The sequence below is a fragment of the Nycticebus coucang genome, chromosome 20 (genome assembly GCF_027406575.1).
Source record: "Nycticebus coucang isolate mNycCou1 chromosome 20, mNycCou1.pri, whole genome shotgun sequence".
In the NCBI taxonomy this organism is placed as follows: domain Eukaryota; kingdom Metazoa; phylum Chordata; class Mammalia; order Primates; family Lorisidae; genus Nycticebus; species Nycticebus coucang.
Window position 1 is genome coordinate 50,165,340 of NC_069799.1, and position 25,378 is coordinate 50,190,717.

The 25,378-nt window shown below is 42.5% G+C and overlaps 1 protein-coding gene and 1 non-coding gene across 18 annotated transcripts in view; both read right to left on the bottom strand.

The window, feature by feature from the left end:
• Positions 1-25,378, bottom strand: part of KIAA1217 (KIAA1217 ortholog) — a 445,617-nt gene that overhangs the window by 101,320 nt on the left and 318,919 nt on the right. For 15 of the 17 annotated variants that reach the window (XM_053572349.1, XM_053572348.1, XM_053572347.1 and 12 more), the window contains 2 exons: positions 17,222-17,420; positions 12,834-12,927 (listed from right to left, as the gene is read on the bottom strand). In XM_053572349.1, coding sequence (XP_053428324.1) covers positions 12,834-12,927; positions 17,222-17,420 — 293 coding nt within the window. Of the gene's footprint in view, positions 1-2,010; positions 2,338-12,833; positions 12,928-17,221; positions 17,421-25,378 lie in introns of those variants that run through there. The other 2 variants (XM_053572353.1, XM_053572358.1) reach the window with 2 other exon arrangements.
• On the bottom strand, positions 23,199-23,291 carry LOC128573208 (small nucleolar RNA SNORD116). The gene has a single exon (XR_008376366.1). It is a non-coding gene; the product is annotated as a small nucleolar RNA SNORD116 (small nucleolar RNA).

The following is a 25,378-nucleotide window of genomic DNA, read 5'->3' on the forward strand; positions in this document are numbered from 1 at the left end:
TGACATCTATATTTATTCCTAAGAGTGAAGAAAAGAGGTGGCTGGGGTGGGGTTTCCAGGGGGAAAGGGATGTGGTAAAAACCTCTTGCAGGCACTCCAGCCAGCAGTGACTCCAGAGCTAACCCTGCCACCTGCTGATGGAGGAGGAAGGTTCTCCTCCAATCGTCTTTCAGGTGTGTTGGTTGGGTAGCCAATGAACTTGAGGCTGAAATGGCACTGGAGACAAGTTGTCTCATCCTTAAGCCCAAATTGTGTCAAACAGCTGCACCCCCTGTTGATGCTGCTACTTTGCATAACAAATCACTGGGAAATTTTTTGCCACTGCCGGGAGGGGGTAGGAAGAGCAAGGTCAAAGGTGAAGTTCCGGCTCTGAGGTTGCTCAGCAAGCTGCCCTTACCCCAAAGCCCCTCACCTTCAGCACTTTAAATCATTCTTCCGATCCACCTTCAGATAGCTCTGCCTGCAGCCTAAAGGGGGAAGAGGCAGGGAGTTTGCCAGTCTCCATTCAAAGATATTTTCTTGCTCCCAAATCAAGCTCACTAGTAAGTTCCCAGCTCTGTCCCATGGAAAACATTTCTTTCTTGCTTTTTTTTTTTTTTTTTTAAATGAGCGACACAGCACAGGAAACAAAGAAAAAAGCAGGAAAGGTGTTTGCAGTGAAGAGGAAAGAGTAGTTTATCGCAAATGCATTTTGTTGCTATTGCCACGTTATCTAAGGTTCACTGTTTTTATTTCACTCTGAGTAAGCTGTCACCAGGTCCTTGGATAAACAATCAGTCTGCTACTAGGTTTTGGATGCCATGGATCTTAAAAACATCCTGCAAAGTACGAAACAATTTATCTTGAAGCCAAATAACATTTATTATTATTATTTTCCAAATAAGTTATCTATATTTGACTCCAAGTTCTCAGCTACCAAGACTGTGCAGTGTAGGGATTCAAAACAAGGAGGGTGGAGGCAGTTGTATTTAGAGCCCAGCTGGGCCACTTACTAGTGTGTGACTTTGTTACTTAATCTCACTTGGCCTCAGTTTTCCAGTCTTAGAATGGGTACGATAGTACCCATGGTAATAACCCAGGGTTATTATAATGACTAAATGAAATAAAGTATGTTATTAAGTTCACATTAGAAAACAACTTCTCACATATATTAACTCATTTATGAACTAGGATGAAGATATCCACAAGAATATAAATAAACAGATGTGTACCTTTAAAAGGAAACAGACTAACCTAAAAGGATATCCCTCATATTAAATTCCTTTAAAAGAAATCAATGCAAAATATTGAACTACTATAAGAGTAAGACACAGAGGTATCATAAGTAAATATAATTTCTGTCAAAGACTTTTCCAGATAAGCATGAAACCTAACATAATAGGCTGGTAGCTATTATTTAAACACAGTGTCTGTTTTTTAATGTTATCTGTCAGGCTTACACTGATAGTTCTTTAAAAAAAATTTTCAAAACCAAGCTAAAAGCTATTCTTATGTTAAAATTGAAAGTGAGTTTTTCACCATAACAAAACACCAATAATTTTTCCCTAGAATGCTGAAGGACATGTACTAATCCCCTTCCCTGTTTGGACCAGGCTTTTACCTTTTCTACATTTATCTCAGAAATGGAATGCAAGTCAACATCACGAAAACACTGCAAATTGTCACAAAACACATCAATCAACAAGACCTGCGCAAGCAAACTATGTTGATATTTTAAATCCTTTTCTAAATTGTAAGGTTAAACAGAAACTAGATCATGAGATTTATGGATCGGAGGAGACAGCCCACTGTAATTTAAGTGGATTAAAAAAAAAAAAAAACCGGACAAATGCTAATAACAAAGAGGTTTCCTTTTAAGCAGCGTGCAAGAAGTTAAAATAAACCCTGAAACTGTAATCCCTTATTGCACTGAACTTGAACACGGAAGACAAGCCCATTGCCTGTGAACGTGCCAGAGCACGACCCAAACATTCTGAAGATTACATTCTATTATAAAGGCTATGTTCTTACCTTACATTTTCTGTGAACCTTTCTTTTCTAGAGGAAACTTTCTAGACTCGCAGAGACCTTGAAACCACTCATCTTTCCAATGCTTCCAGCTCTGCTGTCTTCCTGGTGACTAACTGCAAGCCTTGGGTTTTTAACACGAGGAAGCTTTTAGTCAAAATAGGCAGTTTAAAGGAGCAGCATCCACCCTTGTTCAAACCATTGCACGGACATTCAGAGGTTTTGTTTCTACTCTAGGAAAGTTAAATCTGAGTAGGAAGGCATTTTTCCTGTCCCAGAAATCAGCATAACTAAAACCAATGCTGAGCTAACGAGAAATGTTTCTTCCATGTGTTCGGTCTGGCAGAAACTGCAAGCCATATCAAGGGAACACGTGATGTTTATAAATACAATATGGCTCATGTTGTCATAACCTCTCAATGACAAAAAAAAAAAAAAGGAAGGCAAGCCAGCACGCAGGGAAGATGGGATTTGTATCACTTGGAAGCTGTGTGATAAGATGGGCATATATTAGCCTTTTTGCTTCTAAAAAAAAAAAAAAAGACTTTGTAATTGGAGGCAGGGAGTGAAGAAGATACCTTCCGTGTTCTGGGGAGCCACTGTATTAAAATGTGTTTGCCCTGGTGATCATGTCAGGAAGAGAACTTCCTAATCGATTGCAACAGAAATATCCTTTCACCTCTCAGAAAGGCACAATTAAAAAGGACATCATTTGGTATCCCCCTCTTAAGAGAGTTTCATAGTGTTAACTCAATAATGGAATGGAAACCCTTTCATCCTTTTATGTTCAGAATTTTGCACGAGAACCCAGGTCAGCTTTGGGGACTCTGCTGTCAACCCCAGGGTGAGTGAATCAGTGAGCTTTTACAATAGCAAAGTGAGGCTAACTGTTCTCAATTCAGCATCCCTATTTTATAAGGTTGGAGTTATTTGAAATACTAACCTCTAGCTCAATCTAAAAGGAAGTTTCGTCTTAATGAGTTATAAACACAGCAAAACAAGATATGTCTTATTTCAATTTGTTATCTAGAGATTTACCTTACTTTCTACCATAGGTGAATTTAACTCCTAAAAAAATCACCCCCGCAAAGGAAAAGGACATTGTGTAAGTGCATTTCTGACAATTGTTTATTCTAATCTGACAAAGCCAGTCTTTTTTCTTTATTGTTATTCACATTCAACACTATTAAATGCTATCAAGTTATATCGATGAAATGGGAGAATTTTGTTAATAAAGGTAAACACTCTTATTTCCCATTTTATTTATTTTTCTGGGACAGAGTCTCACTATGCTGCCCTCCGTAGAGTATGGTGGTATCACAGCTCACAGCAACCTCAAACTCTAGGGCTTAAGCGATTTTCTTGCCTCAGCCTCCCAGTAGCTGGGACTATAGGAGCCCACCACAACGCCTGGCTAGTTTTTGGCTGTAGTTGTCATTGTTGTTTTAGCTGGCCCTGGATGGGTTTGAACCTACCAGCCCTGGTGCATGTGGCTGGTGCCCTAACCATTGAGCCTTATTTCCCATTTTGGTCAACAAACAATACTGGGACAAACCAGGGAATGTGCTGTAAACTTCAAATGTTTACACTTACAAATCATTATAAGTGTTGATCTTAGAAGATAAGGCATTGACTGAAAGTATACGATGGAAAAATGCTGATGTATCTGTTTCCTTCCAGACATTTAACAAGAATCTATGAAGGGTGGGGCACTGTCCAAGGGAAGACAACAGGAAGTGTGAAGAGGAATGAGATGGAAACTTTGCTACCAAAACACTTAAGAGTTGCAAAAGGAACATAAGACTTGTACATCAATAATCATAATGCAGGGTGGTGCCTGTGGCTCAGTGGGTAGGGCGCCGGCCCCATATACGGAGGGTGGCAGGTTCAAACGAGCCCTGGGCAAACTGCAACAAAAAAATAGCCGGGTGTCGTGGCAGGTGCCTGTAGTCCCAGCTCCTCAGGAGGCTCAGGCAAGAGAATCACCTAAGCCCCAGAGCTGGAGGTTGCTGTGAGCTGTGTGACACCACAGCACTCTACCCAGGGTGATAAAGTGAGACTCTTTCTCGACAAAAAAATAAATAACTAAATAAAATAACCATAATGCAGGCAGGAAAAGGGAAGTGTGCAAAGAGAGGAGGGCATGGAGGTGAAATTCTACAGAAGTTCCAGAAAGGGACAGTAGCGGGGTTTGAAGGAGGGAGAATTGAATGAGGCTTGATGAAGATAGTGGCTTTGGAGGTCAGTTTTCAGAAATGGGTGACCCAGGGACAGAGATGAAGACGATAGCAGTGAGAAAGGACAGTAGTGACCCCAGGTATAATTAAAAAAAGGGCTAGGTGTGGTGACTCACTCCTGTAATCCCAGCACTTGGGAGGCTGAAGCAGGTGGATTGCCTGAGCTGAGGGGTTCGAGACCAGCCTGAGCCAAAGCAAAATCTCATCTCTAAAAATAGCTGGTCGCTGTGGCGGGGACCTGTAGTCCCAGCTACTTGGGAGACTGAGGCAAGAGGATCATTTGAGCCCAAGAGTTTGAGGTTGGTTTGAGCTATGGCACTCTAGTTTTGGCAACAGAGTGGGACTCTGCCTCAGAAAAAAAAAAAAGAAAAAAAGAATTCCTCTCACAGTGCATAGTTGTGAAAATCAAATGAGAGCAAATATAAGCAAAATGCTTAGCAGGGGCCTGGCACACAGCATTTCATGAACGGTGGTCATTCATACCACAGTCACAGTGTGAGCGAAAGGGATGCTGTGGTTGGGTCAAGGAATCTCAGACAAATAAAAGAAAATTAGCTTGGTGTGCTTTCTCTAACTTCCATTTCTATGAGATTCTCTTCTCTTCCACGTCTACGGGATTCCTTCAAAGCCCCCAAACCCTAAACCCTTCTTTTCAACCAACACACTGCCCTGGGGAACAAAAGAGCTTGGAGCTTTGCAGCCAACGAAGACACAGACACTAAAGGGCACGTGTTCCTTTTTCTTTTCTTTTCTATTTTTTTCCGGGGGGGGGGGGAGGTAGGTATCTTTTTAGTGCATTCAGAAGAGAATTGAAAGAAGCAAAATGAAATATAAAAAAGATGCCACAAGGGCGGCGCCTGTGGCTCAGTCCGTAAGGCGCCGGCCCCATATACCGAGGGTGGTGGGTTCAAACCCGGCCCCGGCCTAACTGCAACCAAAAAATAGCCGGGCGTTGTGGCGGGCGCCTGTAGTCCCAGCTACTTGGGAGGCTGGGGCAAGAGAATCACTTAAGCCCAGGAGTTGGAGGTTGCTGTGAGATGTGTGAGGCCACAGCACTCTACCGAGGGCCATAAAGTGAGACCCTGTCTCTAAAAAAATAAAAATAAAAATAAAAAAAAAAAAAAAAAAAAAAAAAAAAAAAAGATGCCACAAGATCGATATGTCATAGACTTAAGGACTGAAACAAATAATAAAAATGGATATTTTGTGTGTGTTTATTAAGAGCATCAATTCAAAACTTACACAACTGTAATAGAAATGTCAAGAAGGAAGGCTGAATCTAAAGAAACAGAAAGAAGCGAGTTGGAATCTGCTGTCTGATACTTATCAGCCATATGATTAGGTCCCAGTTTTATCCCCTGTACAAATAGAGTCAGTACATGTACTTGGTGGAATTGTTGACTCATTTAAACAGTATATAAAATGCTTCACGCATTATCTATCCCACAGACACAAAAAGGTATCTGTTATCTTACGTTCAGACCACAATAGCATAGAAAGACTATTTATATCCTGACGAATTCTACAAAGAAATTAATAGAATTCAGAAAAATTTTTACAATTTTGAAAAAAAAAAAAAAAAAAGGACAAAGAAGCGAAAGTGAAATGTGCCACAGGAGGAAGATGCAAGTAGGAAAATTAAAAAGAGTGGCCAGGCATGAAGCCAACGCACAAAATATATGCCACCAAGGCCTTATCTTTGCTGTGGGCGGGCCACAGATTTAATTCCAAGCTTTAGAATAGCTGCACAAAGAGGGAAAATGATCACTTACATGATTCAAAGTGTCTGTATGATAAAAATAAACCAGGAGAAAGAGGCGAAACTGTTTCTGGTGAGGAGAACAGTGATTTTTACAGTGGGTCATTAATGACCGAAAATGAATGATACACCACTCATAGCACCAGCATTAAAGTACTTAATGCATCCCGTTTAACGAGCATTTACTCCACATTCACCAAGGGTTAAGATGCTATGACAGGTGTTCAGAGGGATATGAAGATAAACAAAGTGCAGTATGTGCCTTGGAAGGACTCAATGCTCTCGTGAGGAGATGAACTTGCACCTAACTTACCATAACACAAGAACAAAACACCCTCCCCCCCACAAAGGGAAAGATTAACAGAACACTACCGGAAGCTTCCTGGAGTAGGCAGTCTTTCATTTGGGCTCCAAAAGCAAGATTTTATTTTATTTTATTTATGTATTTATTTTTTATAGAGACAGAGTCTCACTTTACCGCCCTCGGGTAGAGTGCCATGACGTCACATGGCTCACAGCAACCTCTAACTCTTGGGCTTACACGATTCTCTTGCCTCAGCCTCCCGAGCAGCTGGGACTATATGCACCCGCCACAGTGCCCAGCTATTTTTTGTTACAGTTTGGCCGGGGCTGGGTTTGAACCCACCACCCTTGGCATATGGGGCCAGCACCCTACTCACTGAGCCACAGGCGTTGTTTGGGATTCATTGAAGTACAAAGAATTAGGTTACACTGATTGCATTTGTTAGGTGGTAGGTAAAGTCCTTCACATAATTGTGTCCTGCCCCAAAGGTGCTCCATACACTGTGACTCTCCATCCCCGCCCTCCTCCCCTCTCCCGGCTCCCTCATTCCCCTACCCTCCACCTCCTGCCTTCATATTAGAATTGAGTACATCAGATTCTTGCTTCTCCATTATTGTGATGCTTTAACTAAGAAGAATGTGTTCCAATCCAATCAAGATTTCTTTTTTGAACGTTTTATTATGGAATTTTCAAACAAAAAAGGAGAATAAAATAATATCAGGAACTCGCCTCATCCAGCTTTGACATTTTGTTTCAGCGACTTCCACTCTTTTTTTTTTTTTCCTTTCCTTTTCTTCTGGTTTGCTGCAGGATTTTAAAGCAAATTCCACTCATTGTGTCATTTAACCTGTATATACTTTAGGATGTTTTGTTTTTTAAAACATAACCACCAACCTATTATTATGCCCAGCAGAATTACCAGTGATCCTTTAATATCCTCTGATTCCTAACACATGTTCAAGCTTCCCAAATAGTCTTAAAGATGTCTCTAAGAGTTGCTTTGTTCTATGCAGGATGTGGAACAGGGCACACACGTGGCATTTGGTTGTTGTTGTAGAGTGGACCCCTGAGGAACTTTAACGGGTTTCCCTCCTACCTTTTTTTCATGCCTGCAGTTTACTAAAGAAATGGTACAATTATTCTGTAATATGTTAGATGGGTTGGAAGACAGTCATATGGGGATGAGAGGGCATTTCAGACACTGGAATTAGAGATAGAGATGTGGAGATAGTAAAGTCTGGGAGGTGGCTCAGTAGAGAATAAAGGCTGTAGCAGCCGCCACAGGGCTGGAGCTCAGAGTCTGGGATCTGAAGCCACAATGCCTGGGTTCAAATCTCAGTTCTCTCAAGCTCTATTTGGGAACATTTCTTAACATAAGCAGTTGTTTCATCAGCTACACAGATGGCGGTTTGTACCAATACCTGCCTTAAAAATGTTATCATGAGGATTAAATAAAATTATGCATGTATGTGCTTAATAAACACTCAAATAGTTAGGAATTGTAATAATGGAAGGGTCATCTGTAAGAGGCCTGGCAGAGAAGAGCAGACAAACTCTGGTGATTAGCTGGACACATTAAAGGACAGTGGTCAGGTGAGAGGAGAATCATTGATACTTCAATGTTTGAAATCCCACCTCCCACCCCCCCAAACACGCACACATAGAAACACGCCAGCCCAGCCCCTCTATCCTCCAAAAGATAATCAAGAGTGGACCACCACTTAGCCATTAAAAAAATCGCGAGCCTTTTGTTGGTAACAACCTAGACGGAACTGGAGCCCATTCATCTAAGTGAAGTATCACAAGAATGGAAAAACAAATACCACAGATACTCACTATTAAATTGGAACTATCTGGTTACCACCTATGTGTGCATATAGAAATAACACCCGTCAAATCCAAATAGGTGGGAGGGGAGAGAAGGGGATGGGTAAATTCACACCTAAGGGGTATAGGGCATGCTGTCTGGGTGACGGGCACATTTACAACTTTGACTCAAATGATACAAAAGCAACTTACATGAACAAAATGTCTGTACCCCCATAATATTCTGAAATTGCAAAAAAGACTTGAGGGGAAAAGATTAGAAACTCATTCTTCAGAAGGATATGTTGGAAACACTGGAAGAATATCCATGTGAAGATAGTCAGCCACTTAGAACTTGGACATTTTGGCTGAGGCAAGGAGGATGGCTTGACACCAGTTTAAGACCAGCCTGGGCAACACAGCGAGACCCTGTCTCTAGAACAGATAAAAAAATCAGCTAGGTCTGGTGGTGCACAGTTATAGTCCCTGCTATGCGTGAGGCTGAGGCGCATGAACCCAGGAGTTCAAGGCTGCAGTGAACTATGACCACACCACTGCACTCCAGCCTGGGTGACACAGCAAGACCCTGTCTCCTGAAAAAAAAAAAAAAAAAAAACAAAAAAGAAGTAGTGGTGGGACATTTGGGCCTTGAATTCTAGATGTGGCAGAACTAAGGATATCGTTTCCAGGGTCACCCACAATGATAAGCAGAGAGGTAAAAATCACAAGTGCAAAGCTTTGGATAAAAAAAGAACAAATTAAAAATAAGCAAAGCAAACCCCAAACTAGTAAAGCTACACTGAAAACTATTTAGGGGTCAAGAGAAAGGAGTTAGTGAATGCAGGAGGCTGAGGCGTGTTTGCAGGTAGGCAAGGGACCTAGACACAGGGGGTAGTGCAAACCGATGGTTTCAGGGAGTATGTTCAAAATGCAAATCAGGCAAGTGTCTGCATATACGTAAAAAATCTCACATTCAAGTGAGGTTAAAGGAGAGGAGGAGGCGAGTATTAAATAATGACAAACAGAGATAATTGGGAAATGATCTCAAAGTATAAACGAAGGTGAAGAAACCCCCAAACGAGGAAAAACCCACCAGGGTTGGTGAAAAGGAAGTCTCTCTTAAACAGGACAACTGCCTAATTCCTTCAACAAACCACTGGTACGAAAGAACCCATCCCTTTTGAGAGCCCCCAAATGAAACATCTCCTCTTTGAGTTGTACATTTGTGAATTAGAAACCCTATGAGCCCACACATAAATTCTGCAAAAGGGCCTGTCCCATCTGATCTCCAATGAATGATCACAGCTCCTATCTGTGCAGGGAAACCAAAGCTACACAGTGAAATTAGACCAGGGCGATACGTAAAGAATCAGGAACCGGGTGTGCTGAGTTCCAGCCGAGAACCACAGAGTCTCATCTAGACAGAGGAGCCACGGAAATGTGCAGCTGAATTGCGTGTACACCCTGAGGTCCAGGCTTACGCCACTGCCATCGCAGCCCACTCTGGGAGGACGGACTGCTTTAGGTACAGAGTCTTATGCTTTCTTTTATTTCAAAGACAAGATGTGAAATTCATTGGTTAAGGCCCGTGTGGAAGTCTGGTGTGGTGGCTGTTTTTGCCGCTTCTCTGCCTGTTCTAATCAACATTTTTCATGATATACGTGTTTCTTGGTACTAAGTGCACAGTGGGGGGGAGCGTGTCTACCCCAGGTGGTTTCTGGAGGCTGGGGAGTGAGGTTTGACATCAGAGGTAAGGTGGCAAGGACCAAGTAGTTAACATCAAATTCCTTCCCGGCCACGCTCACATGCAAACATGCGGGGAGGCTGGCGCTCCCGGCAGCCCATCCCGCCGTGCAGTTTAGTCTGTAACAACTGATCCTTGCTTTATTCCTGTTTCTCTTCTTTACCAGAAGCAGCAGGATTGTGCAGCTGGGCTCCAGGCAGAGATCAACCAAATTTCCTGTCCTCTAATGGCAATGCAGCCACATTCATTGGGAAAGGGGAAAACATTCCTTCTCCTTGAGAAGGGGAGGCCAAATGAATTCCATGCCTTTTAGCATCTGGAATCTGTGAATAGGGACCAAGTTGCAAACGGCAGCTCTGATCACACCTACTTGGTTTCGAAAACCACATTCTATTTCCTATTTCTCATTTCTAAGCAGTCTTTGCTGAGACAGAAAAGCTTTTCTGTTGGTTGGAGGGTGAACATTGGTGGTCCTCTTATCTGGGACAATGGCTGACTTTCTCAAACAGAAAAACTGGTGTCTAAAGTGGGCTACTCAGAAAATGCGTCTTCTGAGGGCCTCATCTTAAAGCAGAAACAGAATGATTTTGTTGAAACCCACAGCGCAAGTTCTGCATTCTGGTTGGCTTTGTTTGTAGGGTTAATATTCTATCTTCTCAACCCACGTTACCGGTCCTTATGTTTGGTTCCACAACTGCTTGAGAATTAAGGCAGGTTACCTTCCCAGCCATAAACAAGATTCTCAGATTCTGGGGCACCTGGGTGGAGATGGCTTTAGGTGATGGAAAGAAAGAGAACTCTCAACACCACGAACTCCAGCCCAAAGGAGGGACACATCAAAAAATAAAGCCACACAAGGCAGCAAAGGCTCTCACAGATGCCACTGAGAAGAACCAAGGAATAAAAGGCAAAGGGTACCATGATATTTAGACCATGCTTAATCACTGGCATGACCCAATCTGTCTTCATACAGCTCTGGTTTACAGTTATTTTATTTCTTTATTTTTTTGAGATAGAGTCTTAAGGTGTCACCCTGGGTTGAGTACTGTGGCATCACAGCTCACAGCAACCTCAAACTCTTGGCCTTAAGCGATTCTTTTGCCTCAGCCTCCCAAGTAGGTGGGACTACAGGTGCCCGCTGCAAGGCCTGGCTATTTTTGGTTATAGTTGTCATTGTTGTTTGGCAGGCCCGGGCTGGATTCAAACCAGCCAGCTCCGGTGTATGTGGCTGGCGCACTAGCCACTGAGCTACAGGCACCAAGCCCCTGGTTTACATTTAGAGTATAACCAGGTAAATAAGCCTAAAAATCCTAGATTGTTTTTCTTTTGAAGTGGCAACACATCCTTTACTTCAAACCGTGACATTATTGCTGACATGAAAAAGCAGCAATTGAATACCAGAGAGGCCTTTTCCTTAAAAAGTGTTGGCTTAGAACCCATAACATCATCACTGCTGTTCTAGTTCAGAATTACACAGAAATCCTTCCAGGCACGTTCAGTTTAGCACCTCTTTCTTGGTCCTAAACTCACAAACCCTCTGTGGAGGCAGAGGTGGTCATCTCCCTCCAGAGATGTCTGCATTATAATCTCCTAAATACCCATGAGTGCCTTAGGGGTTATAAGCAAAAGGGAGATTAAAGATTGCTAATCCACTGACCTTAAGCTAGAAGGATTTTTCTCAAGTATTGGGTAGGCCCAATGTAATCACAAGTGTCCTTAAAAGTGAAGATGAGGGAAGCTTAGAGATGTGACCACAGAAGCAGGGTCACAGGGATGCTGTTTTGCTGGGTTTGAAGAGAGAGGAAGGGAACTACAACCTAAGAAATGTGGGGGGAGGGGTGGAGAAGGAATCAGATTCTCTCTTTAAGTCTCCAGAAGAGAAGGCAGCTCGTCAGTGACCCGTTATTTCAGATCAGTGAGACTCAGGACAGTCTATGACTCCAGAGCTGTAGATAATAACTTTGTGTTGTTTTAAGCCACTAAATTCATTGTAATTTGTTACAGCAGCAATCAGAAGCTTATACTTGCTGTCAGAAAGCAGAGATGGTCTTATTTAGCAACCATACTACAACTTCAGGACAGACAGTGCCTGGGTTTCTTTGGCAATAAAACCTATTAGTTTTTTTTTTTCATAGTTGAACAGTCAGCCGAGTGCTAATCCATAGAAAAGATGAGAAAAAATGTCCAGCATCTTCTAAATTCGTGTGTGTGTATGGGGGTGTACAGCTGAGAAACTAATGTTTTTTTTTTAACTCCCATTTTTGTTACAGAGGAATGCAGCATTATTTTTAGAAACCCAATCCCTTTCTAGAGGACCTGTGTTCAGGTGACCTTAAAATCTGCCTTTTCAGTTTCCCCTTCTTTTTCCTTCAAAACATCCCTGTATGTTTTGAATGTTCAGATGATCTCCTGAGATGATCAACATCTAGAGAATGGTAGCTCCCAAATCATGCAGATTTGTCATACTCTGCCCTCAGCATAGTTTAGGGAAGACTTGATAGTCTTTCATACAGAGCAATAGCAAAACTTCAGAATGAGAAACTGAATTAGAACGTTTGAAGTTTGGAATTGCTAATGTGAGAACATTAGTAGATTTCTCCATGCAGTTAATCGTACACTTTTTTGTTTATATGTTAGCTTTATTTTAACAGGAGAAAAAAATGCAAAAGATCTTCTGAGCAAGTTCACGTATGAGAGCCTGGGGACGCTTGTGTGAAGATTTTTAGAATTTCCTTGGCATGAGGACATAATTAACGCCTTGTTTAGAGATGAGGTAGGATGTGTCTAGCCCTGTTACAGTTCCTTTGCCCCAAATGACTGGGAAATCTTACTTTTCTACCATGGAGTGAGATGGAGAACTGTCCCCCCACCCCAAACCTGGTTGAAAATGGAGTCTGATTACATTAGAAAGACAAATAAGAGGAAGAAATAATTTGACTTGCAGAATAAAATTTAAAATCGGACAGAAGCACTTACCCTCATGTCTCCATTCACAGTTTTTGGTGTGTGGTTAAATGCATGTGCGGGATCCTTGTTGTACACTTTGAGGAGGGATCTGTCTTGAATGTTCCTGGAATCAAAAACATCAATAACAATGGCAGATGAAAGGAGTCTGACCTTGGCCATTTCCTTTGCCTTCCCTTAAGGATCCTCAACAGACAATCCAGCGGTTATCTGTCAGAAACCAACCAAAAGTTCTTATCCCATAAAACAGGCAAATACAAAAAAGGAAAAGAAGAAAAACAACTTCAGCTTTTCCTTCCTTTTCTTATTCCTCGGGAAAATATTAGATTTTTCAGCGTAGCTCTCCGCCCATCCGTATCGGATGGCACAAGCTAACTTTGAAGATGCCGAGCAAGGAAAGCTTACACTTTGAAAAACAATAAAGCTCCAATATTTACAATACATTCAAAGAGATTCGGTTAATAGTTAAATATCTGATTGTTTACTTTTCCCAAACACCTGGCTTCCTGCTCACCTAATGAACGCACACAAAAGAAAAATGCTTTTTTTGTTACTGTTTTTTTGCCTTCCAACACTTTCAGCCAGGGAAAGAAAACATATCTGCAATCCAGAAAGAAAGACAAAAAATAAAGGGCCACGAAGATCAAAATGAGTTATCTTTAGCATGCCTTTTTCCCCCCTTTTCATAGTGGATTTAAAAAACAAAAACAAAAACAAAAACATTTTCTGCATGCAAATTGAATTACTGGTCATGAAGGAATAACAGCAGATAAATTCTTCTCTCCTTCTGAACCCAGGTCTTAAAGCCAAGGAGTTCTACCACAGCCAAAGACAGGAGTCCCACATTTGCTCAGAGTTTACCTTAAAATTGTCTATGTAGTCCTTCTCCCTTCCTGTTCAGCTTTCACCAGCAGAAGGGCCAGCCACGTCCCTTTCAACTCCATCTACACTGTGAGCCCTTTCAATGTGGCTGGTGAGCTGGGAGAAATGTATGCAGGGGGAAAAATTCCTTTCCTCCAGGTGCAACCTCATTTAGAGGGCTGGCCCAATCACTGGGAGTATTAGGTGTGTTTTTGTTTTAAAAGAAGTGGAAGATTCTTAGACTAGTCTCGTTTCTCTCTTAAATATCTGCCAGTAATTGCTTTGAAGCGATGACTAGCCCAAGCTTGCAGGATTTCAAGAGCTTGTTAGAAGTCTGCTTGGGGGTGGCGGGAAGCCCGTAGCCCTTGTTATTAAAAGGAACTGGGTTAATAGGAAGGGGAGACTCACAGAGGTAAAAGACCTGGGGATTCGTCTCAGAAACTCACCCTTTGGCTAGAGGAAGAAGTCACAGGTGAGGAGGTAAAAGAACAGAAAACCTCACTGAAGCCATGAAAAAAACTTACTATCATTTTGGTTGGTTTAGGATGTTTTAGAAACCTGTTTATTGGAGATGAACTAACAACAAAGGCCTGGATTGCATTTACCTTGGCAACGTTTACAGCACAGTATTCCAACCTGAACTCAATAGCATTTCCCTAAAGGATATTCGAGGAACCCAGCACTGATGAAATAGCCAAGGGTTTAGCAAATAGTCTTTCACCGCAAAAATACTGAAGGATGTGAAATGAAATTTGTCTCTGAATTTAGGAGATTAAAGTCTTTGTCTTCAGTGAAAACCTACCCGATACTTATGTTTGTCCTATGTAACGCCAGTGGTGAGAATTTTTTCTACCATTCAAATAAAAATGTAATTGAGGCATTTTATGCATAAAAGTAAAGAAATAGGATAATTCTTTGAAAAGGACATGCACAAGCTCATTTAGCATAAACACTATATCCAGGACCAGCTCAAAGCATTTTCTCCATTTGGACTTTGGTTAGGTCCATTTTCTAGATTTAAATTGAAGTAAGAGAAAAGTAAAGTGACAGAGTTGAAAATCAGTGACTTACCACTTGCACATTTCAAATGACATTAAAAAAATAAGGCTGTCAGTGCCCCCAGCGTAAGGATCAAGGAGATCATGAGTTTTGCAAATATAAGCACATAAATTAAGAATTATTCATCTTTGTAAGGGTGTCTAACCCATGGCCTGTGGGCCACGGCCTGATTTTATGAGGACTTTTTGCTTTCCTGTGGTGTTGGATATCTTGGAAAGTATGCACGGACCTTCTTTTTTCCTCTTTTTTTTTTGCTCAGTAGCTTTCATAAACAATGGAGGAAAAAAAAAAAGGTTGGGCACCCTTGCAAGTAACCGTCTCTTCCTATTTGATCAACTGGACTTCCACTGCGGAGAGCTCTGGCCTTCCCTCCTTGTCCTATCTACCTTTTTTCTCTTTGTGTATACTTCTTAACAGTCCCAAAGAAGGCCAAAGGAAGTCAAAAGTAGAAATACTTTGAGCTTTGGGAAAGGCTCTAGAAAACAGTGATTCATTGTAAGACAAAAATCCTTGCACAGGCTGCAAGACAGTGGGGTCCAATTATTCATAATAAGCTCATCAGCCTTGAGCTCCATGATCAAGTGTGGCTCTGCTTGGTTTCACACTTACTTACCGGCACCGTGTCTCTTGCTTTCCCTAACTGCAAATGTAGAAATATTAGACGATTGCTGTAAAACAGCCTCTCCACGTAAAAACACCGCCTGGAATTATGTTACTGCAAACACACTCTTTAAATACAATATGGTTGCTTCACGTTTCAAGTTTATGCTTTGTAAAATGCAAAAAAAAAAAAAAAATTTCCTTTGGTGACAGCTTGATTCATAATTTATTCCAAAAACAAACATGAATTTTCTGATACCCATGAATATTTAAACATGTTTTTAAAGAGCAGGAAGGTTGTGCAACAGATGTAGCAACTCTACCTTGGGGCATGTGTCAAACTTTGAAAGCTCTAAATTACTCATACACCTGGACACGTGCCTAAAAATGTCATTTGTGATCATTGCGAGATACGTATCGGTTTACATTTATTAGGCACTGGAGGCACATTTTAAAAAAGCAGTACCCATTTATTCCACTATGAAGAAACAGGGCAGCTTGCTGTCCCCACAGGGCAGGGATCCAGAAACCCCCAAGTGCTGTGCCCAGTGATTTGGTGAGGGAACATTTTAAAGGATCAAAAAGGGTCTTGACCAAGAATGTACACAGCCAGGTTTGGAGCTGGGCTTGGTACTGAGTTGGCTGTGGGCTTTTGAATAAGTTCCTTAACTTTAATGCATTGGGGATCCTGGTTCTGTAAAATGAAAGGGCTGGATTAGTCACTGAATAACCTTTGGAGTTCTGAAATGTTTGGAGACTAACCTAGCAACTGCTATGTGTGTTGATTTAAGTCCTGTTTCACAGGTTGTTTCCCAGGACAGATCAAATGGGTCCCTTCTGTTCTACATACAGCACCACAATAGCCAATAAAAATGCTTTTGTTTCTATGCCAGTTGCAATAGCATGAGTCCAGGTAGCTTAATGTTAGAGGCAATTCAGCGGGAAGACTTGCAGAAAGTGAGATCCTCGGGTAAAAAACAACTGTTTAAGAAACTAATGGAAGCCGGGCATGGTGGCTCATGCCTGTAATCCGAGCATTCTGGGAGCCCGAGGTGGGTGGATCACTTGAGTTCAGGAGGTTGAGACCAGCCTGAGCCAAGAGTGAGATCCCATCTCTATTAAAAAAATAGAAAAATTAGCTGAGAGTTGGGGCAGGTGCTTGTAGTCCCAGCTACTTGGGAGGCTGAGGCAAAAGAGGATCATTTGAGCCTAGGAGTTTGAGATTGCTGTGAGCTATGATGCCCCAGCACTCTAGCCAGGGTAACAGAGGGAGACTCTGTCTCAAAATAAATAAATAAATAAATAAACAAATGGAAAGTGAGAATGTCTCTCACTCTCTTTTCTCTTGGGAACTAGGAAATGGTTTGGTATAAATGATGACTCAGTAGGATCATTACCTAAACTGTCCTGGGGGGAAAGAATACTTGAGAGGGAAGAGGGAATGTTCCAGTTTGAAGTGCTGCTTTCAACTCTTCTGACCTTCACTTAGTCTCTCCACTACTTCCCTGGGCCTTAGTTTCCCCAACTCTATATTAAACGGTGAAGTGAATTATTTCTAATGTTTTTTTCAGGCCTAACAGTCACAGATCTGCGTGGGAGAAGTTTGTCCTCATCTTTGTAAACTATGCCTTGTAAATGAATTACAGAAAACCAGAGGGTGAGTTTTTCTGTGGGCGAGATAAGCCTGCCCATCAGGGGAACGACTGGGCTTTCCCCACTGGGACACAGAGGAATTCTTAGGACCCAGCAGAACTCTAGCAAAACAACCTGGGGGCCAAAAATTCCCTGTGGAATAGAAGCAGTACAGGGAGCACAAGAACCCCTCTCCTCCAAAGAAAGTTCTACCTGTCAGAGGATGGACCCAAACCAGAATGACTTACCTCACATCATTTAATTCATAATAGACATTTCTGCTTTCGTCTTTGATGTAAATGGCAACACTGGGCGACTCCAGCATTTTCATGGTGAGCTGCTGCGGGAAGGCACTTACGAAGAGAGCACGGATTGTGTCTGCACTTGTGATTTCATTCGGCATCCTGAGCTGCTTGGTTTCGTCTCCGTACTGGAGATAGAGAACACCTGCACGCAGAGAGAACCCGGTGATCAGCCACTGTCAAGACTGGAGCAGAACCACTTCCTTCAACCACATACCCAGGAATGCTCAGGACAAGCCTGGAAAGTGGGTAATAGATCTGTGCATGGAATTTCCAAGGAATGCATGGTTGGGTTATCATCTAAATACCCACTTTTATTCTTTGAAGTCTAGGCAGGTGTTAGAGAGGCTAATTTGCAGCTATTTTAAAATCAAAAGGAAAAGAAGCTATGTTCTGGGGAGCCAACAGCAAAATACAATACTTAATTCCCTTGGAAGGTATATTTAGAAGTCTGACCCCACAGGGTGATTTTTGTCCATGTCTTTTCATTAACTAGGAACACAACCATTAGAGCCACAGGTAAGTTACAGGGCTTAAATCTTTAGGGAGTCCGTTTGGGAACCCTGGAAGTGGAAATGCTACAATATTTCTGTGGTCCTAATACGTATTTTATTGAATGTTTATACCGTATTAAACCATCTACGAGAAAAGAATCACCTGGGGCGGCGCCTGTGGCTCAGTCGGTAGGGCGCCGGCCCCATATACCGAGGGTGGCGGGTTCAAACCCAGCCCGGGCCAAACTGCAACCAAAAAAAAAAAAAAAATAGCCGGGTGTTGTGGCAGGCGCCTGTAATCCCAGCTACTTGGGAGGCTGAGGCAAGAGAATCACTTAAGCCCAGGAGTTGGAGGTTGCTGTGAGCTGTGTGAGGCCACGGCACTCTACCGAGGGCCATAAAATGAGACTCTGTCTCTACAAAAAAAAAAAAAAAAAAAAGAAAAGAATCACCTAAGCCCAGGAGTTGGAAGTTGCTGTGAGCTGTGATGCTATAGCACTCTACTGAGGGCAATACAATGAGACTCTGTCTCTACAAAAAAAAAAAAAAAAAAAAAAAGAGAGGAAGGGAAGGGAGGGGAGGAGACAGTTGGTGACCCCACTGTCTGTAGGACCAGGGGGCAGGGCCACCAGCTCACGAGCCCCTTTGTGTCTTCCCTCTCTCCCTTCCTTGGGCAGAATGAATTTGATGTATATTCTGTGGCTGCCGTCTGCACAAGGTGTGTTCCGTCATTTACACATGCTCTAATTAAAAAGCGAATTATACTGGGCGGTGCCTGCGGCTCAAAGGAGTAGGTGCCAACCCCATATTCTGGAGATGGCGGGTTCAAACCTAGCCCCGGCCAAAAAAAAAACTGAAAAAAAAAAAAAAAAAAAAAAAAAAAAGAAAAGGAAGAAAAAGGAAGAAAGCCAGACTTCTGGTTAAATACAGCAGTTTGTGTTATAAATTTATCTGTACTTCCTCCAGAAATTCCATTACAATGACCATAAGGAATAAAGAGCATACATCAAAGAATCAAGGGAATGAGAAAGGAAGCAAGAACAGAGGAGAGAAAGCGGACACCTAAGTCTTTGAAGGAAGAACTCAACATAAAATATACACTCGGCCTGAACAAGAGTGAAACCCTGTCTTTAAAATAAGCCAGGTGTGGTGGCAGGTGCCTGCAGACCCAGCTACTCGGGAGGCTGAGGAAGGAGGATCACTTGAGTCCAGGAGTTTGAGGTTGCAGTGAGCTGTGATGATGCCACCGCACTCTAGCCCCAGTGACAGAGGGAAACCTTGCGTCAAAACTCAATCAATAGGAAAACATTCAGGGCCAGAGAAGCTCAGGAAATGAGGCACCAGATCCTTCTGAAGGTAGGACTGCAGAGTGAGTTGGAGGCATGAGGCTGGATGTGGCTCAGTTGGTAAGGCGCCAGCCCCATATACCTAGGGTGGTGGGTTCAAACCCGGCCCCGGCTGAACTGCAACCAAAAAATAGCTGGGCGTTGTGGTGGGCGCCTGTAGTCCCAGCTACTTGGGAGGCTGAGGCAAGAGAATTGCTTAAGCCCAGGAGTTGGAGGTTGCTGTGAGCTGTGTGATGCCATGGCACTCTACCGAGGGCCATAAAGTCAGACTCTGTCTCTACAAAAAAAAAAAAAAGAGATGCAGCAAAATGTCCATGTCTCTCTGTCCCCCACTCGGCCCTCATAGCATTTAGGGCTGACCAGGGGTGGGGTGCCCTCAGACAGAGTACAGGTGAAGGCGCTGCCCCCTCGGTCAGGACACTGGAAGTCCCCTCGAGGAAAGCTGACTAGCCTATGAGAACGGACCAACAGATTTCTGAGGGTGATGTTCCCGTTCCGTCTGGCCACCCCCACAGGGAAGCAGCCCAAGCACATATAAAAGCTTCCAGTTAGTTTGACTCCAGTTAGTTTGACTGTGCCTCGCTCACGCCTTAACAGACTCCCAAGGATTCTCAGACATTTTACAAAAGCTTCTAACATGGAAGAAAACACCCAAACAAACAGGCACCAGAAACTCAGAGGAGATGAAACAGCCCAGGGAAGGGGGAACATCTGGAGAACAAGGGCCAGCTCTGGGAACCCTGAGAGCAGAATTTAAAAATTCATCGAAGAAGAAAAAGTTGATGAAATCACCGAAAGGGGAGCAAAAAGACTGAGGGATAAGAAGAGAGAGAGAGGAGAAATAAGAAAAATACAGAATGACAATGACCTCCTAACAGGAGATCTGAGTAAAAGACATCAGAAAAAAAACAGAGAAGTCCCCTCCAATACATTATAAGAATGAAGAACGTGCTTTCACCCTGCCCCCTAAACTGAAGGACATGAGATTGCAGACTGAAAAGGTTCATGAGATGCTGAACACAATCAAGCTTGTCACTGAACATTCCAGAAGACAGGAAAAACAGAAAGTCCTAAAAGCTTTTAGAGGGAGTAAAAAAGTTACATGAGGTAACAGAAAAGCATTAGCTTTCTCAACAGCCATGCCAGAAACCAAGAGATAATGGAACAACATTTTTTGAAAATCTGGGGGACGTTCAATGTAGGTTTTGACCCATTGAAACCCGCAGTCAGGTCTCTATTAAAGCCATCTTCTCAGGGAGACCCTCCCTGGCCACTTATCTAGAATCTCAGCCTCCATCCTTGTTTTATTTCTATTCCTTACCATTTTCCACTATAATTTATAAGTCACATTTTAATTATTGATATTATTCATTATCAGTTTCTCTTGCTAGTTCAGGGATATATTTTTTAATGTTTTTCTTTTTTTTTATTGTTGGGGATTCATTGAGGGTACAAGTGTGTCACACTGGGGTCTCAGTGTGTTTTTCTTTTTTTTTTTTTTTTTTTGAGACAGTCTTTGTCACCCTTGGTAGAGTGCCGTGCTGTCACAGCTCACAGCAACCTCAAACTCCCAGGCTTAAACAATTCTTTGCCTCAGCCTCCCAAGTAGCTGGGACTACAGGTGCCAACCACATGCCTGGCTATTTTTAGAGACAAGGTCTTGCTCTGGCTCAGGCTGGTCTTGAATCTGTGAGCTCAGACAATCCACCAGCCCATGCCCAGCCCTTTAATATTTTTCTGTTGTCTTTGCCACTGTGTCTTTAATACGTATGATGTATCTGTTCTCTAGCAGATTCTCAATCAATATTTGTTGAACAAATGAATAAGTGATTTATTAGTCATCCAAAAGGAATGTCTCATTTTGCAGGGACTCCCATGCTATAATAGCTTTTGTTAGATGATGTAAACTGTCTGGTCACCTCGCCCCTGGTTTATATACACATTAGAAATACATTCTGAAGCAGCCCCACGTGCCCTCTCCACTGGGCCCAGTTTCGACCCTCAGTTTCTTAAGGAAGCTAGTTGTCCAGAATCTCTGTTGTTATGTGTTTTTCGGAACGCAGGGAAAACCTTCAGAGCCTCTGTGATCACAGATCATGCGATGTTCTGGCCCCACATGGGAGCGTTGGTGACTGTCCCATGTGATTGCCAATGTTATAGCCAAAAGCCAAAACCATGCTTGAGGTGCCCTCAATGAGGGCACTGCAGATGGGCCACTCGTGGTCTCCTAACAGTTAACTCTCACAGCCTCATTCCCCGAAAGGGCCTGCTTTTCATCCCCACATCTGCACATTCTCTACATGCGTGGGCTTGAAATAGAATTTGTAGGCCCTGGAGTGGGAAAAATAAAAAAAAAAATTGGGCCTAGACGCCAGTTACCTCAGGATCTGGCTGGTGCAGTTGCCAGCTGGGTACACAAGTCCAGTCACAGAATGAAAACTCAGAGAGGATGGGAAGGAAGCCTCTGCAAACAGAGAACGGTCTCTTTGTGCTTGACTTTTACACAGTTTGCACTCTCAGTCTGGGAAAGGTAGTTAGAAATGCTTCAACTCAGAAAAAACTCTCTTAATGCATGATGGCATTTTCCTGGCACAGGTGAGGAATTAAACCCACGTGGCTTCTAGAGATTCCGCGGGCACTGGCAAGGGCTCCCTCGCTCTGAGTTACTGCTGGCGGATCCAGACTCACAGGGGACATCCTGGGGACCCTGCATCACAAACAAAGTGATGAGGACGAGGGAAATGCATTTATTGGACACCTGCTATGTGTCCGAATCCATCCACGTGTATTTATTTATTTATTATTTATTTTGAGACAGAGCCTCAAGCTGTCACCCTGTATAGAGTGCTGTGGCATCACAGCTCGCAGCAACCTCCAACTCCTGGGCTTAAGACATTATCCTGCCTCAGCCTCCCAAGTAGCTGGGACTACAGGCGCCCGCCACAATGCCCTGCTATTTTTTGGTTGCAGCCATCATTGTTGTTTGGTGGGCCCAGGCTGGATTTGAACCTGCCAGCTCAGGTGTATGTGGCTGGCGCCTTAGTTGCTTGAGCCCCAGGCGTCGAGTCCATCCACGTGTATTTCATTTCAGCAGCTCAGCACCTCTTGGCAGGTTGGTGTGATGATCTCACTTGAAAGGTAAAAAGTGGATGCACAAAAGGTCCATGTCACTTGCCTGAAAGATGTATTAATATATCCACTTCCGCCAATTCATGGAACCCGTGCACTCTTCCTGGAAGCACATGGCTGCTGAAATTCTGCATTTAGCGTTTTTCATTCACCCAGGACCACCTGAGCTGTCCCCATGCTTTCAAGATGTTGAAGCATCACGCTGGGTGCAGCTCAGACGGGCAAAAGACTCCTGTCTTTCCCTCCACTGAAAGACGAGGCGGCAGGTACAGAGCTCTGGGAGCTGCACAGTGTTGAAATGAACCTGGCAACACTTAGACTTTTCCTGAACAGCTTGAATGCTCAAGCGTTCTCTCACCTCAAATGATTGTTCTTTGGAAGCACTAACCAAAGGCATAGGGAACTTTGGGGGGTACCAAAAGTATTCTCTATCTTGAGCTGAGAGAAAACACAGGGGTCTGCCAAAATGTATTTAGCTGTACACTTAAGGTGTGTGTGTTTTATTAGATTAAATTATTTCTTTGTTTTCTTTTTTGAGACAGAGTTTCACTCTATTGCCCTGGGTAGAGTGCTGTGCTATCATAGCTCACAGCAACCTCAAACTCTTGGGCTTGAGCAATCTTCTTGCCTCAGCCTCCCTGTGTGCTGGGGCTCCAGGCATGTGCTACTACGCCTGGCTGGTTTTTCTATTTTTAGTAGAGACAAAGTCTTGCTCTTCTTGCTCAGGCTGGTCTCCAATTCCTGAGCTCAAGCAGTCCACCTGCTGCAGCCTCCCAGAATGCTAGGATTGCAGGTGTAATTGAATTATTTCTTGATAACAAGATCAATAAATCAGAATTCAGACCTCAGTGGGTCTGCAGAAGCAATGTACACCTTAACCAAGAACTCTTAGTCACATTTTACAAAAAAATCAAGGTGCAAGAGTCACACTTGTACCCACAGATCTTTGTTGCCTTACCTTTTTTCTTTCTGAATGATGATCGTGAGTTTTTACTCATTTTGTTCAAATTTTCCAAGGAATATTTTTATGGGAGAACACGTCAGTGATAGAACATTATGTTTTGAATCTCAGAATCAGTTCCAGAAGGTGGGACATATTCTAAAATAACTTCATCTTAATATGGCATCCAAGGATATTCACAAGATAACCTCTACCTCCTATTCTTGCCTTAGTTTTCCAAATCCTCATACCTTGCCAGTGCCCCAGTGACAGCGGACCTCTCACCATCCATAGGGCACACCCACACCTTATGGTGTGCCACTGGGTTGCAGTGGCCTGTACGCTTCTTTGCTTCAATTGCACATGACCTCTGAACAATCTTCTCCAACCACTGCACCATCTCTTTTCTACTTAGAGGAATTTGCTGGGCGTGGTGGCTCACGCCTGTCTATAATCCCAGCACTCTGGGAGGCTGAAGTGGATTTCCTGAGCTCACAGGTTCGAGACTAGCCTGAGCCAGAGCAAGACCCCATCTCTATAAATAACCAGGCATTGTGGAGGGCACCAGCTACTTGGGAAACTGAGGCAAGAAAATCACTTGAGCCCAAGAGTTTGAGGTTGCTGTGAGCTATGATGCCATGGAACTCTACCAAGGGTGACGAAGTGAGACTCTGTCTCTAGCAAAAAAAAAAAAAAAAAAAAAAAAGAATAGAGAAACTCATTGGCCTCCCCTATGCACCCACATTGTGCTTTGTTGAAACTGCAAGCATGGCTTCTAAGTCTGAATTATTGTTAGTTATATATGTCAGTTTCTCTCATGGGGTGGTAATGAACAGTGATAGGCACCTAGTAGATGTTCAAATATTTTTAATCAAGGTAAATTAAATTCAGGGCTGTGCCTGTGGCTCAAAGGAGTAGGGTGCCGGCTCCATATACTGGAGGTGGTGGGTTCAAACCCAGCCCCAGCCAAAAAAAAAAGATAAATTAAATTCTCCCTATAGTGTGCCAACTTAATATGATGTGTGCTTGCCTTCTGGAATGGCAATGCAATTTTCCCTAAAGGGCATCTTCTGCAGGCCAGATGATGGTGACAATTCCAGATGAACTAAATCCTTTAGTTTCCTCAATTTCAATTGGAGATCATGCAAATCACAATTTTGCTTTACCAATGGCTAATGCCTGAAATATAAAAATAACCCTTTACAGTAACTTTCTGTTGAGAAATAAGTTCTCAACTTAAGAAAACTTAAAATAACTTTCTACACCTATGAAACTGGCAAGGGATTTTTACAATGAAGTAAATGGTGTTGAAAAGGGTTGGGAAAAATGGGTACTCTTCCCCCATCACTGTCGGGAAAGTAAATTGATGCTATTTCTCTGGAGGGCTATTTGTCAATGTGTCAGAAGTCCCTAAAATACAAATATGATTTGAGGCAGTTAATTCAACTTTTACAAATTTAGGCATAAAGATGTCCTTACCAGGATACTCATTTGTAAGAATAATCTGGGGGAACCAGAGGAATGGGGAGTGTCCAACAATAGGGAGTTGATTTAATCCTCTTAATTGATTGAATTAAGTTGATTCATTTCATTAATATATTCATTGGAACACTAAACCATTATTAAAGAGCTATAAAAAAACGGCAATGAGAAAATATTTCTATGTTCTTAAATGACAAAGCATTTTGCAAAACAGAAAGGAACCAGATTTATAAAAATTGATTAATCACCTTGATGGCAGTGATAGATCCAGGTTTTGTGGGCCCTGAAGCTTAAATAATTTTGAGAGGCTTCTTTAAGAACAAGAATACAAAGCTAGAAACAAAATTAGCTATGAAAGGGACAATTTATTCAGAAGCCACTGAACCTTGGTTTCATTAGACCCCTGATAATTTCTATTTATTGAATAACTATGTACCAAAAATGTTGTGAGTGGCTGTCTTTGGATGGTAAGTTCACCTGAAGTTCTTTATAATTTTCTAAAATAAGCATGCTTTGATCTGATCCTCTGTTTCCACACACCTAAAAAGACTGGCCAATTAGGAATCCTAGTCAGATAACTAAGTAACCTTTTGAACCAGAAGAAGTTGCTCAAATGAAAACTTTCAGTAGAGCTGATTCAATGTAAATTGGCATCTGCAATGGGGAAGATACTGGTATTTAAGATAAGCGGAAGATTGTAAAGTAGTTCGTG